General features: G+C 45.9%; 1 protein-coding gene across 1 annotated transcript in view; it reads left to right on the top strand.

The window, feature by feature from the left end:
* The window catches only part of MAPRE1 (microtubule associated protein RP/EB family member 1), a 9292-nt gene extending 462 nt beyond the window's left edge, over positions 1 to 8830 (top strand). The window contains exons 2-7 of the mRNA XM_026041955.1: positions 23 to 146; positions 2597 to 2742; positions 3921 to 4125; positions 4510 to 4616; positions 5298 to 5450; positions 5832 to 8830. Coding sequence (XP_025897740.1) covers positions 26 to 146; positions 2597 to 2742; positions 3921 to 4125; positions 4510 to 4616; positions 5298 to 5450; positions 5832 to 5888 — 789 coding nt within the window. The 5' untranslated portion in view covers positions 23 to 25 and the 3' untranslated portion in view covers positions 5889 to 8830. The remainder of the gene's footprint in view (positions 1 to 22; positions 147 to 2596; positions 2743 to 3920; positions 4126 to 4509; positions 4617 to 5297; positions 5451 to 5831) is intronic.
* Positions 8831 to 13470: the final 4640 nt, after the last annotated feature.

The raw sequence follows: 13470 nt of genomic DNA, 5'->3' as shown, positions 1-13470 counted from the left end.
CAGCCCCCCTTGTGTCTTGCAGAAAATGGCAGTGAATGTGTACTCCACCTCGGTGACGAGCGACAACCTGAGCCGGCATGACATGCTCGCGTGGATCAACGAGTCCCTGCAGCTGATGCTCACCAAGATCGAGCAGCTGTGTTCAGGTGAGCGCCCGCCGGCCGCGGGGACCCACGGGGGGCCCGTGCGGCCCCGTCTGCGGGGTCCCCCCACGCCCCGGCCCGTTCTGCAGGCCCGGCTCTGCCCACCCTCCGCAGCAGCTGTTGTTGGCTGAACCGGTGCGCAGTGTCAGGGTAATCTAACACTTGGCACTGTCATTTGCTTGCGGTTTGCGTTTTGTGTGAGTTATTTTCAGCATTTTAGGCATAATGGAAAGGTGTGGTGTTTTTGTGGCACTGCAGTATAAAAGGGGTGAGAGGGAATGGAGGTTAATGGGCCAAAGGGTTCTAACAGGAGGGTGTTTTCCAAGGGAAGTTGAACGCTCCTCATGGCAATACACAAACCTTCCGCGGTAGCAGCTGGTGTCAGTGGCCTCATGGAAGGGAGAGACTTCCTGGGAGCTCTGGGCGGTGCCAGCAGATTCGGATGGGGCACAAAGGGAGACACGAGGAAGACCCGCAGTCACCTTCCGCTCCYGAGGACAGAGGAGCGTCTCCCTCTGTGTCACCGCAAGGCATTTGGAGCTGAGCCTAGCGAGGTGAATCTTGCGCAGGCTGGTGAGCGGAAAAGAAGTGAGTAGGGTACAGAAATAACGTCACGTGTCACCTGGAGGAGTGCGTGGAGTCACAGCCGAGATCGAGATGAGGCTAAGAGCACAGCTTGYGTGAAGATGCTGATCACTGCGACGGAGAAGTAGGGGATTCAGTGAAAAGTGAATGTGTGGCACCCATGAGGAGTTAGAGATGAGATGTAGCTCACACAAATGGAGTATGGAAATTGCAGATAGAGGAAAAGGGACAAGAAGTGAAAAATACCCTTGGAACCATCTGTGGCTGAGCCCGTGGAACAAACTTGCACAAGGACACAAGTCAGGAACTTAAGAAAATGCTTCTGTAATTCTGACCGCTACTCATAACAGCTTTTTGCCAAGTGAAACAACAGAGAAAGTCAACAAGGATAAAAGAACTAAAGATCTAGAATCATAAAAGTAAGAGAAATRGTGACCATTATCCCCTTTCAGATAGGTGAGTTTAAAAGCGATTCCTTGGGACTGATGCAAGTCTCAGATGTGTTGGGGTTCTGCCCCTGAGGAGTGAGGACACAGAACTGGCTCTGCATAGTCTCAGCTAACCTGTTTGCAGCAGAAGGCTGAGAGCTTGTGATGTGCTATGTGCTGAATAACGTCCCTCTTCCGAGTCTGCAAAAAGTACTCGGTGCCTCTGCGTGGATGGAAGTGACTTTCTCTTAGTCATAGTCATTTGTAAGCGAGTCTCCAGGCTTCCTTTGCTCCTTATGGTGAGGGGAGTAGCAGCAGTAGTTTGAGGCTGCTTAAATATGTGAAAATGGCTACTGCTGCCCTGTTTTAAAATCGTGAATCTCTGTGATTACTAAACAGTTGGCAAAACCCTGATCTCTGGAAGGCATCCATTTTTGATTTGGCTGTAAGGGATGTTTCTCCTTGCACCTGTGGAGAAGCTGAATTTTTCTGTATAAAACAGGTAAATAGCAGGAGTTCCAGACGGCCTTCAAGTATTCTGGTAGGGAGTGGGGAGCACAGGATTTGCTGCTAGCTGGGGCTGATGTGGGCAGGCTACCCAAGGCCTCTATTGTAATGTATTAATTCTTGGTTATTGGATCTCAAACTCCTGTTATTCTCTGTGTGCACTTGATTTTCTGCTACTTGTGGGGGAAGTGGTGCTCAGAGTCACACTTGCATTTTCAATGGCCTATGATAACATATTATCACAGCCAGCACCCATGTAGTCTTTTTAATGGGCTAAGTATGTTCTACAGAAGCAAATTTTCCATTTTGGGATATGTCAGATTTTTTTTTTTTATGGGTTAGCCAAGTCCTCCTTTTGTTCGGATTGTAGTGAGAGCTGAATTGATGTATATGAGGAATTTATAAGCTGATGTTTCTTGCTATTGATTTTTAGGGCTGAAATCACGAGACCAGAGTTTTGACCCCGTAGTCAGCTGAAGGTTATTCAGGGCCAGGCTGCAGCGCACAGGAAAGGCTCCCACTACCTTGCTTTGCTTCCCTTTCCTTTAAGGGATCATACAGCTGAGGAGTGAGTCAGGTCATCTTGCTCATCTGACTGAAAAGTAATTGCTGTGGGCTTAGTGAGCTGCCTTGATTCGTCCTAGCAGTTGTATTCCCTAGAGCTGACGTGTGCCTGGGGACAGTGGCAGAGCAGGACACGCTCCTTTGCCAGCAGCTTGCAGTTGAGCAGGCCTGTGAGCAGCGGGGTGGCAGCTGAGCCGCTGTTCCCTATTGCAGTAAATGGTGTGCCAGGAAAACTTGCTCGTGTTGTCCTTGCGGATGAGATGACCTGTGTTGTCCTTGCGGATGAGATGACCTGTGTTGTCCTTGCGGATGAGATGACCTGTGTTGTCCTTGCGGATGAGATGACCTGGGCACTTTTTCTTTTGGCAGGTGCTGCCTACTGTCAGTTCATGGACATGCTCTTCCCAGGTTCTGTAGCACTCAAGAAAGTGAAGTTTCAAGCAAAGCTGGAGCATGAGTACATCCAAAACTTCAAGATTCTACAAGCAGGTTTTAAACGAATGGGTGTTGACAAAGTAAGCTGGCTTATAACTGATTCTTCTTGCTCTTAACATCAAAGTAGATGGAATGTGTTATCAGCACTTCCATCTCCAGACCTGAATAAATCTTGGAGCAYGGCTTGTTTCTGGTTTGCATTAAGGTTCTTGCTCTTGTTGGCTTGGGACAGTATCTTTTTACTCCTGCTAAGGTTAGGCTTCCAGTTCTTACATGGAATTAAAATGGAAAAAGTAATCTTATTAAGATACAGATTAATGCAGAAAATAATTTGAGATAAATTGTCCTCAAGCCTTGTATTTCAACCAACTTTGTCCCAGGTATGATCCCGTAACCTGTTGGTATGGTCGTCTTAATGACTTCAAGTTCTTCTTTACAAGATTATATTATTTTAAGATGATGAAAATGAGATCTCTGCAAATACTTGTTCAGGTTAAATAATTACATTCGTGGAAGAGTGATTTATCTAGGTAATAGTTTCTGGCAGCCTATTTGATCAACATGAGGCAGCTTGGTGTTAAAACACAGTTCTACATTTTTTGGAAGGTAGCTCATTTTGCGGCTGCTGATAGCACACGTTTAGTCAGGCTTCTGCTTGGGGAAGGTGCAGCCAACTTGTGCAGCACGTCCCGGCCTGGACGGCCGGGCCCCTCCGTGGGGAATGGCACTAGTGGGGGTCGCTCTTTGCCCCACCAGACTTTACAGACTGGCAGCTGGTGACCTCCCCACAAGAAGTCTCCATTTGCTGCATCCTCTTAGTAATCTTCTTTTTCAGCATCTCGAGAAGGAAGTGTGTAATTGGAGCCTATAAAAAGGAGACATTTAAATTTTATAGCAGTTCTTTATGTTACTAGTCTATAAAAATTACTCAACAGTTCAGATTTATAAAAAACAGTGCTGGATGAGTTGGTTTGGAAAGTACGGGAAGCAGCTGGGTGTTGAAACCTGGTGTAGCAGAAAACATCTTGCAGGACTACTTAAAATTAGTTGGACACTCGCAGTGAAAGCATTACGTGTCTTTTAATTATGATTGTTAGCAAAATCTTGCTATTTGAGGTACACTTATGTTTAAGGATGATTTGCTTTAGAAAAAACAAAGATTTATGTGTCTGAGTGCCCTCTTATACTGTTTATAACTAGAGGGAAAACTTCTTTGCTATTAATACAAGTTTTTACCTTTTTTTCTTTTTGTTTTCAGATAATTCCTGTGGACAAACTAGTGAAAGGAAAATTTCAGGACAACTTTGAATTTGTTCAGTGGTTCAAAAAATTTTTTGATGCAAACTATGATGGGAAGGAGTACGATCCTGTTGCTGCTCGACAAGGCCAGGAGACAGTAGCACCAAACCTCGTTGCTCCTGTTGTGAACAAACCCAAGAAACCACTCAGTTCTGGCAGTGCAGGTAGAGTCAATATTTGAAGGTTACCTAGAAAAACYCTTCTGGAAAGCAAGGCCGAGTCCCTGTTCAAATTCAGTGCATTAAATTCTGGTATTTTGCAGCTTTTTTTTCAGAGGTGCTAGTCTTAATCATTGACCCATATGGTAGTACTTAGTTGTCTCAGAGTTACAGAATGGACARTTTTCTAAATGGAAAAAAATAGCAATAATTGGTGCCAGTGCATGCTGAGGAAAACAGCCATGTTGTGTGGAGTCAGGGAGGARGAATACTCCCTATGGAGGAATTGAAAGATAGTTCCTACATGTCTAAGCCCCTCTGGAAGGGTGAGGGTACCTTTAGAAGCAGCAAAGAAGATGCTGAGGAGCTAATGCTGGTTTAATCTTGCAGCTCCACAGAGACCCATTGTAACGCAGAGAACTGCAGCCACTCCGAAAGGTACCGGAATGGTGAAAAAGGCTCCCGGGGACGACGAGTCGGCAGGACTGATTGAGCAGGTGTGCTGGCTGGAGAGGCCTCTACTCATCTAACGTTAGGGATTTCTGGGGCAGGGGGGCTCTTATGACCTGTAGAGCCAAGTGGCTGGCACAGGGTCATGAGAAAGAGGTCGTAGTGCAGCGAGCTCTGCTCGCCTGAAGACGTTTCACCCCAAACCTGTATTGCAGGGGTGCTGCTGCCCTCGCGGGCATGGAGCTGCTGGAGCAGAGCACTAGCACCGTGCAGCACCGTGYGCCGCAGCCTGTGTGGCACTGCAGCCCRTGCAGCTGCAGCCCGTGCAGCGCCCTGCCAGGGTGTTTCAGCAGCCGTGCGGGCGGCGGCAGCTGCTGCTGCTTGCTGCAGTGCTCGCTGCTGCGCCGGGCTTCCCTCCGGCACGAGGGGGTTCCCTAAAGGAATGTGGTGGCAGGGAAAGCTGCGAGCTGTTGCCTTCCTACCTGTGTCGTGTAATAAGGTGGTAGACTTCTCAAGGGATACTACCTGTTTTGAGCTGGATGTTTTATGTGGAAGCAACATAGTTTGTGAAGTGGTTCCCCCTTTTCCCCCAGCCCCAGTTTTGGTTATTTCTGAAGTGCTTTGCATTCCGATACTCTTCTTATAACTTTTGGGGTCTCACTACTTGAGTAAGCCACTACTGTATATTCTTCTTGGTGGAGAAATTACACTTGATATCTTTTGGGCAGATCAATTTATTGAAAATCAATGTTGAAGACTTGGAGAAGGAGAGAGACTTCTACTTTGGCAAACTGAGAAACATTGAATTGATCTGCCAGGAGAATGAAGGAGAGAATGACCCAGTGTTGCAGCGGATTGTGGAAATTCTTTATGCCACAGATGTAAGTAATCTAGTACAAACTGGTTACTCTCTTTCCATAAGTGGAAGTTGGGCATTTTTCTGGTGCTCCTTCTGTTTCTGCATTTTTTTCTTTAAATGCATGGCCTAGCTTTTTTCTGTAGTAAAGGAACATAAGATAACAAATTTATTCAGGCAGCAAACAAGCTTAGACTTACATGAAGAGTATGTGACAAATGGATCAAAGATGAGGAAATAATTTGTCTGGTAGTATGTACTAAGACTGTAAATGGTAACTTGATGGCGTTTCCCTCCCACCACCCTAAGTGGAAAACAAAAGGAGGGGTGCATACACTTCAGAAGTAGCCAGGAACTGGTTTGAGGTGAGCTTTTCATTAAAGCCTGTGTTTTATCCCCTCTTCAGGAAGGCTTTGTGATACCTGACGAAGGAGCACCGCAAGAGGAGCAAGAAGAGTATTAACAGACCACATACTGTACCAGCAGAGCAGCAACATCAGAATTCTTTGCCCCAGATCATGTGCTTAACTGTAAAATACTCCACTTTATTCTTAGAGGACTCACTGGTTTCTTTTCATAAGCAAAAAAGTACCTCTTCTTAAAGTGCACTTTGCAGAAATTTCACTCTTTACAGTGGGTGTGAGTTAGGAGCTCTTTCTCACTTTGTAGCAGAGCAGTATTCCCATAGTTGGTATATTTAGGGAGCAAGAGGCTGAATATTCGGAATTTGTTGCAGAATGGTTTGCTGGTAAAACACTGGTTTGTGGAAAGACTCTTTTTTTTGCATCTAAGATGGTGTGTAGTAGAGAAATTAAAGGCTCTGACTCACAGAAGATTGAGTTAATGTGAAATTGCAGCAGAGAAATTATAATTAAATGCCTTAAGAGTATTTAAAATATGCTTCCGTATGCCAAATTGAAGTAATGTGACAGGAGATTTTATGTGCTTCATCCTGGGGTAGACACTTGTTTGACTCCATACACTGCTGTTTGAGAGGCCTTGCATGGCAGTCTTACTATGTCAGCAAGTGCTCAAAAGGGGCTGATAAATCAAAACTCCATTCCTATGTAAAGCTGCTTACTAAGTGATTAGTTCTCGATGAAATAGGCCTTACTGTTGCCTGTCACAAGATTAGAGGGAGTATGAACAGCTGAGACACATAAATTACCTTGAAGAGCGCTAAAGCCTTTTTTTGCGGCATTGTGGCTAATGACTTTGCCAAAATGTACTGTGTTTTCTGTAAAAGAAAAAAGAAGAAAAACCCAATGAAACAGCTAGTCTTACTGCCCCAAAATATTTTTTCTTCCTGGCTCTTGTTTCCAGTTATCCTATTCCTGTTTATTTTGGTTGGTAAAACCTGCTGGTCTCTCACTGATTCTTTTCTCTTCCCCATTCCGAGGAGTGCTGGTCAAATCACATGGTTGTAATGGGATTTGCACTGGGCACCTATCTTAGAATGAAAGCGAATTGAGCACATGAGGATGAAGTTTGCTTTTATTATTATTTTTTAAACCAGGGTTTATCTAATAATACATGCCAGTTCAGTAATCTTCTGGGGTCAAAACTAAAAATGTGCTGGCTAACAGAGCTAATGTTATTGCAGAAAATACAGTACTGAGACTAACTTAAATATTAATATTTAAAGTACTTTCTTTAACTGTCTCTCTTTTTTTTTTTTCTCCTTGCTATCATGCCCCTCATTACTTTTGTGTTTGGCAAGATCCTGCAAGACTCCTGACCCCCTTCACTACTGAGATTGATCGGTCCTGTTGTGCTTGTATTCATTTGTTTCTGGTGGTAGCTTGTCCTGAAATGTGTGTAGGAGAGCATTTTATGGTAATTGTTGTGTAGTGCATGAATCTTTGTGAAATTCAGAGAAAAACCCAAATTCAGTGAATGCCAAAAAAATGCAAGTATTTAGCCATTGTTTAAAATTGCAGTGGTGCTATTTCTCTTGTGGCCTTTTAGACTTTTGTTGCCCTGAAATTCCATTTTACTGAGGAAACCATATTTGACTTGGATTTTTCTTGACAGGGTTTTTCTATTTTAAACAGTTTCTAAATAAAGTTCTGTATTTCAAGAGTGTCACGTCTGCTGGAGTCTCTTGTGCTTTCAGTTATGATCAGGCCAACGCCAAGAGGTTCGTTCTGAAGCTCATAGGACCTGGAATATGGGCTTTCCTTCTCCAGTCCTAGTTAGGTGCATTGCTAACGTTGAGACTTTCCTTGACTTAGGCTGGGGACAAACTCCCTTGCTCTTCTTTCCCAAGCAGATGAAATGTGACTGTGGTGTTGGCTGTTTCCTTGTAAAAGTGTAAGAATGGGGTTGGATAACAGGAAAACTGTCGCATGGCTTTAGGTGGTCAAACGGCTAAAACGGTGGTTATCAACAGACGTTAGTTGTGGCATCTGTCACCAGCCTGCCTGAGCAAACTGACTTTACGTTGGTTGCTTTGTCGCAGTTGGAGYCTGTTTTGTGGAGGAGCTCGGACGTTGTTTTCACAGGTGTGTACAGTGAGCAGCTTCTGAGAGTGCTTGTGTGATGTGTCCAGCCCGGAGGCTGGAGCGCTCCCCGACGGGCTTAGCTCTGGTGCTGCAGAGCCCTGGGTCTTCTACAGAGTAGGCATTGCTGGCAGTGCCTGCTGCTCCTGCAGCGCTGGACTGCAGGAGCACGTCAGAGAACGGCGGTTTGATGCACATAAAATCTTCTTTCTCATTACTTGTTTCCCTGAGATCAAAAGCATACTATTTTCAACTCCCTTCTTTCACCAGCTGAAAGCAAAAGATGGCAACAGTGTGTGACTTGAGGTGACCTGTTGGGTGTTTTGGTGTTCTCAGTGGGTCAGTTGCTCATTGGAACRTGGTTGCTGCAAATCCTGCACCCTCAAGCTTGCGTGCGTGGAACTGTGAAGTACCCAAATCATGAGATGGGTCCATTTTTGTTCTCTGCTCCTAGAAGCAAGCAAACATGTGGCAATGCTAAGAGAAGGATGAGTCAGAAATAGTGCTGGTGCCCTTGACCACGTGAGACTGTTGACCGCGTGCACCCTTTGGATGTGCATTGTRGAACTAAACGGAGGCTGCAGTCTTGCAAGTCAAATGCTGCTGAGGTCTCCAGTTGCTTGCCTGCCTTCTGTACCACCAGCACGAGCCGTAAACAGAACGGACAAACTCATATGGTCACCCTGCCTGTCTGCATTATAGGTCCCTTGGCATAATCTTTTCTAATGTCCTTTTTGGAAAACAAGCAAGCACAGCGAGCCCCACTGAAACCCACAAAGTTACGTAGCTACTCTGGCACACTGGTACAGTATATGYGGCTAAATGCCGAACGCTCACCTGCTGGAGCAACTCAAATAGCATCCAGCCCTCCTTAGGCTCTTAGTTTTGTCAGATTTTTGAAAAATGAACAGAATGGAAGAACCAACAGCTCACCTTTCCTTTCTGTACCGACATGTCTGTCTTACAGGTGGGCTTGTGGATGTTTTTTAACTTTTATTATTCCGTCTTTTTAAAAATTCCTGGTTTGCAATGACAATTCTTGCTGTAATTAAAAGCCTTCAAATAAAGGCCAATAACTTGCTCCCTGTTGTATCATATCACTGTTAATACGACTGCTTAAGCACTTGGTGGTTTTGTAGACAAATGTTTGCCCCCAACAGTGTGTCCTTGAGGGGTGTGTGGGTTTGGGGGGTTGTTTTGTTTTTGCTTTTCCGTTTAGAAACACTAGAAGTTTTCTTGATTTGAGTCTGGGATCTGCTTCTCACAAAGGAATGAGTTTTAGCAAGTTGGTGTGAGAACCTAATGAGGTTTCCAGGTTGTGACACACAGACTATTCTCAGTTTGCCTAGTAGTGCAGGAGATGCAGGGAATGGTAGGATGGACCTAGCAGGGCTATGGAATAACTTGCATGCCTAGAGCTTGGATTCAGGGGAAATAGGTCGCTTCACGTGCGAGCCCTGGGTCAAGCATCTCCATTTCAGAGCAGGGAATGGGAAACTGTGGAAGGACGGGAGGAGGTGGGGAAGGAGCGGGTGCTCTGGCAATGCTGCAGTGCTAGCAGGTGAGCGAATCGCTGGGGGTTGGATGAGGTCTCGTGCACAACTGCAAAAATCTACCAAACTGCAGGAGTTTATTATTGCAGGGGATGCAAACTACCCAGGTGTGTGAGAAGAGCAGCAGGGCACCTGTGCATCGTTAGCAGGAGAGCTGAAGACGTGCTGAGCTCCTGATGCAGAAAGCGAAGAAAGCAGCAAGACAGAGATGCTGCAGATCCAGGTCTGGGCACCTGGAATRTGCAACAAGCAGCTTGGCTGAGTGTGGAATACTGAAGATTCTTCAGAGGGAGGAACAAAAATTCAAACCAGGCTTTTGCAGAAGGAAAGCCTCAATAAAATTGGCTGGTAAGTRTGGTTTGGGGTGAGTTTGAAATTTTGGCTGTCAGGTCCTTGCAGAAATTGATATTAAGCCTATTAAATATCCAAATATGAAGGAAGGAGGTGTTAAACAAATGCGACTAAAGAACATAGAATGTATATAGAAAATAAGTAATTAGAGTGCAATAACAAAGGAACAGGATAAATGCATGGGGACAAAATCAGATRTGGTTAAAAAAAAGTTTGATGTGATTTGTTCTCACTTGTTGGGAGAACACTTACAAGGAAGGAAGCAAAAGTGCAATATTGTGTGCTTAAAGAGGAAAAATCATTGCACGAGTCCAGCATGGGGAGTTTGTGACTATATAGCAGTCCTGCAGAAAAGCTAGAGTTTTAATACAGGCCATGTGCATTTAAGAAGATGGAGAAAAATATATAGGTTTTTTTTTTTTGGATAATACCTGTTGAACCGAAGGTTCAGATTATCTAGAAAAGAGTGTTGTTGCTGAAGCTGTGTGTTCTTACACTCTCATTAAGATAGAAATCTGTTATTTGCCCAGGAAGTGTACAAGTTTTTTTTTTTTTTTCCCCCTGTGTATTTTCTTAATAGAAGAGGAACAAATTAAATGTGGTGCTTGGAATTTCTTAAGACCAAAATGAAAGTCTAGAGAGAGCCGTTCCAGCTTTATATTGTAAGGCAGGAATAAGKGACAATTTTTTTCCTTCCTCTTTCTTTTTATCCTCCTCGGAGGGCATCTTTCAAAGCTACTTTTAAAACTAGCTTTTCTCTTACACAGCAAGACTGGCGAGCTTTTCAATAGTGGCCATGCAAATATACACATATATACATATGCATATACACACATGCATATATATATATATATAAATGAAACTTGTGCGTGACCTCTTGAACTGCAGAAAACAGGAACTGCTGCAGTTTCTCTTCTCAAGACTGGATGTTTTGCAGGCTTCTTCCTCTGGAGAGTAATTGCACAAAATGGTTGATCTGCCAGTGTTCTGGTAGTGCTCTGGCTCTGCCCTTGTCCCCAGGGAACGCGTGAGGATGAATGGACGYTTGGGAGGCTTTCAATCTCATGAGACTGCCCGTCTATAAATCTCCTTTCTCCAAGCTCTGCAGCTGGATATTTATGAAGTGATGAACAAATAAGGTTCAAATGGGGTGGGGGAAGGAGCAACGGAGATGGGTGCACTTCCCCAAACTGAATTCAAAGCTGTATTTCCTCTTGGCATTTCTGAGGGGTTTGAGGAAAGAGGAGGAAGAAAATGGCCCGAGCTGAGTGCCTGAGGAGGAGGTGAGTGAGCAGAGGGAGCGGAGCTGGGAGGCGCCCGGGCTCCGGAGTGCACGGATGTGTTCCCAGAGGAGCTAGTGATCGTTGCGTGGGAAAGAGCCGCTGCAGAGCAACTGAAGAGGGACTCCTTTATCTACCGGGGTTGATAAAAACCCAGAAACTGGTCAAGAGAATGACACGGGCTTCAGGGGAAATGCCTCCTTCCTCTGCTGTTCAGACCTGGTGCCGGCCTGCTCGGGACTGCGTGTCGGGCGCCCCAYGGACGTGCGGGGCAGCGGGAGCGAGGGGAGGAACCCGTGTTGCTGCAGCGGGAGCAGCCCCACGGGAGCCCCCCGACAGCAGCTCTCAGTGCTGCGAGAGGGACCCGTGGCTGCTGCAGAGCCAGCTCCTTTTCCGGAGGTGGCTCTAGAAGTCCCAGTTGTAGAGGATCCTTACTTGGGCACGTGGCAAAGTTCAGTTTCAGCTTTCAGTTTCCCCCTATATAATAGAGGAACGAAAGGTGATTTTTCAGCCCCGCCTCAGCGCTCAGGTTTGCTAAAGGCAGGCCCAGGGCGCTCGGGCCTGCCATGACTACCCTGATAGCGTTATCTGTGCTGGCTAATCTTAAACTAGCCTGGCCGGGAGCCCTGGTCGTGGCACCGCCGCCGCGAGCCTGTTCTGGGGTTATCTGTCTGAGCTTCCAGGGCTCGCTTGCTCTGCCCGTCTTGCACAGCAGCATGGCAGGCGCCGTGCAGAGGAAGGCAGAGCAGGGGCTGCCGTTTCTCCCCTCTGTTGAAACCATTTTGGACGGGCTCCATGAGACAGCAGCACGTTGCTGCTGCGCACACACTGCTCCTTACTGCTCCCAGCCCGGGCGGGTTATCGTGGCATTGCCACCTCTGCTTTACCGATGGCCACGGCTGGCCCAGGGAGGCTGCGATTCATCCTACATCACACAGGAATTTACCCCTGCATATAGGCATAAATCTCAACTTTGCAGCTTGCCCATCGTACGTGTTTTTGATCTATACCCCAGTGTCTACCTGCTGTGACGCTCGGGCTTTTTCCCTGTGTCTTTGTGCTTCTATATATCCTTTGCCATAGGCTGATCGGAGCCGGATCGCCAGACGTGCCCAGGAAGATGCATTTGCTGTAACTGCGCGGCTTTTGGATGTGATATAGGATCTGTCTTTGAATTTTGATTCATAGAGACTGGTAGCAGTATCATTTCTGAGATTTATATATACAGTTACTTTAAAATGCATGTTAGGAGGAGTGTTAGATTCACYGAGAATGTTTAACACAGACTACACAGCAAAGTGGCTGGGACATCACTCAAAATATTTGCTGAAAAAGGAGCTTCCCTCTGCCTTTTAATTTMTGATATGGTCTTTATGAAAAACCTAACTTAATTTCTTCCCTCAAACTTCCAATATTAAAGGCAGTAACATTCCTGATAGAGATTTCTAATACTAAGGCAAGGCAGYAGCTTCAACCTGCTATTCCATTTTGGTAAATAGAATAATAAATATAATASTAAGGAAATAGTTTCCCTTTTCTATTGTTGTTGCTTTATAAAAGCAAAACAACRTAGGCAGGTGGTAGCCGTTCAGGAGACACTTTTAAAACTTTAAGTTAAGTAGCAGCTTGCTCTGCATGCAAAATCATCGCGGATGCCATGCGAGCTGGGCGGTGGCGTGGGTGAATGGCTGTTCCCAAACCACTCCGTAGCGCATCCCTGGTGCCTAAGGGGAACACGGCACGTGCGGAGCGTGACCTTCCAGTGACTGCACGAGCCTCCGGAATCCACCCCGGCGGCTCCTGGGGACACCGCTGGTGCAGGGTGTGATGATATGCCTCCTCCCTGGCCTTTCTTGCTAATGAATTACGTGGTTGGGTAGGGCTCTCGGTGGCTAGGGCTCGTTTCACAGGTTCGGGTATGAATAAGTTCTGCACGTCAAAGAAGTGGGGACAACTAGCAGGGAGGACGCTGGGGACACGTTCACAAAGACTGACGCTGAGTGTTGTGGCTTTGCAGCCTGGCAGTGGTACTGTCCTCTCTGAGGAAAGCTGAGGGCTAAGGATTAGCAGTTGCAAAAACAGTTTCCTGATTTGTTTAAAAAAACCCCACAAAAATCAAACAGCATTTGCTACTGACTGTAGGGAAGTGTTTATTTTCTTAGCTAGCTCTCATMATTCTCGCTCTGTCAACACCGGAGAACCTGAGATAATTAATTCTGCTCTCCCTTTGATACTGCGCTAATGAAATCACGGTCTGCCTTGCAGGAAGAATAGCTGGCCTGTGTGCTGCAGGAATTCCGGAGCAAGGGAACATGCAGAACAGCAAATCACACCTGCGCTTCAGGATGCCCAGGAAAGTA

The sequence above is a fragment of the Nothoprocta perdicaria genome, unplaced genomic scaffold (genome assembly GCF_003342845.1).
Source record: "Nothoprocta perdicaria isolate Ctin4 unplaced genomic scaffold, notPer1 scaffold_3, whole genome shotgun sequence".
Classification (NCBI taxonomy): Eukaryota; Metazoa; Chordata; class Aves; order Tinamiformes; family Tinamidae; genus Nothoprocta; species Nothoprocta perdicaria.
Note: the sequence above shows the minus strand (reverse complement) of the source record. Positions and strands in the feature narration are given on the sequence as shown.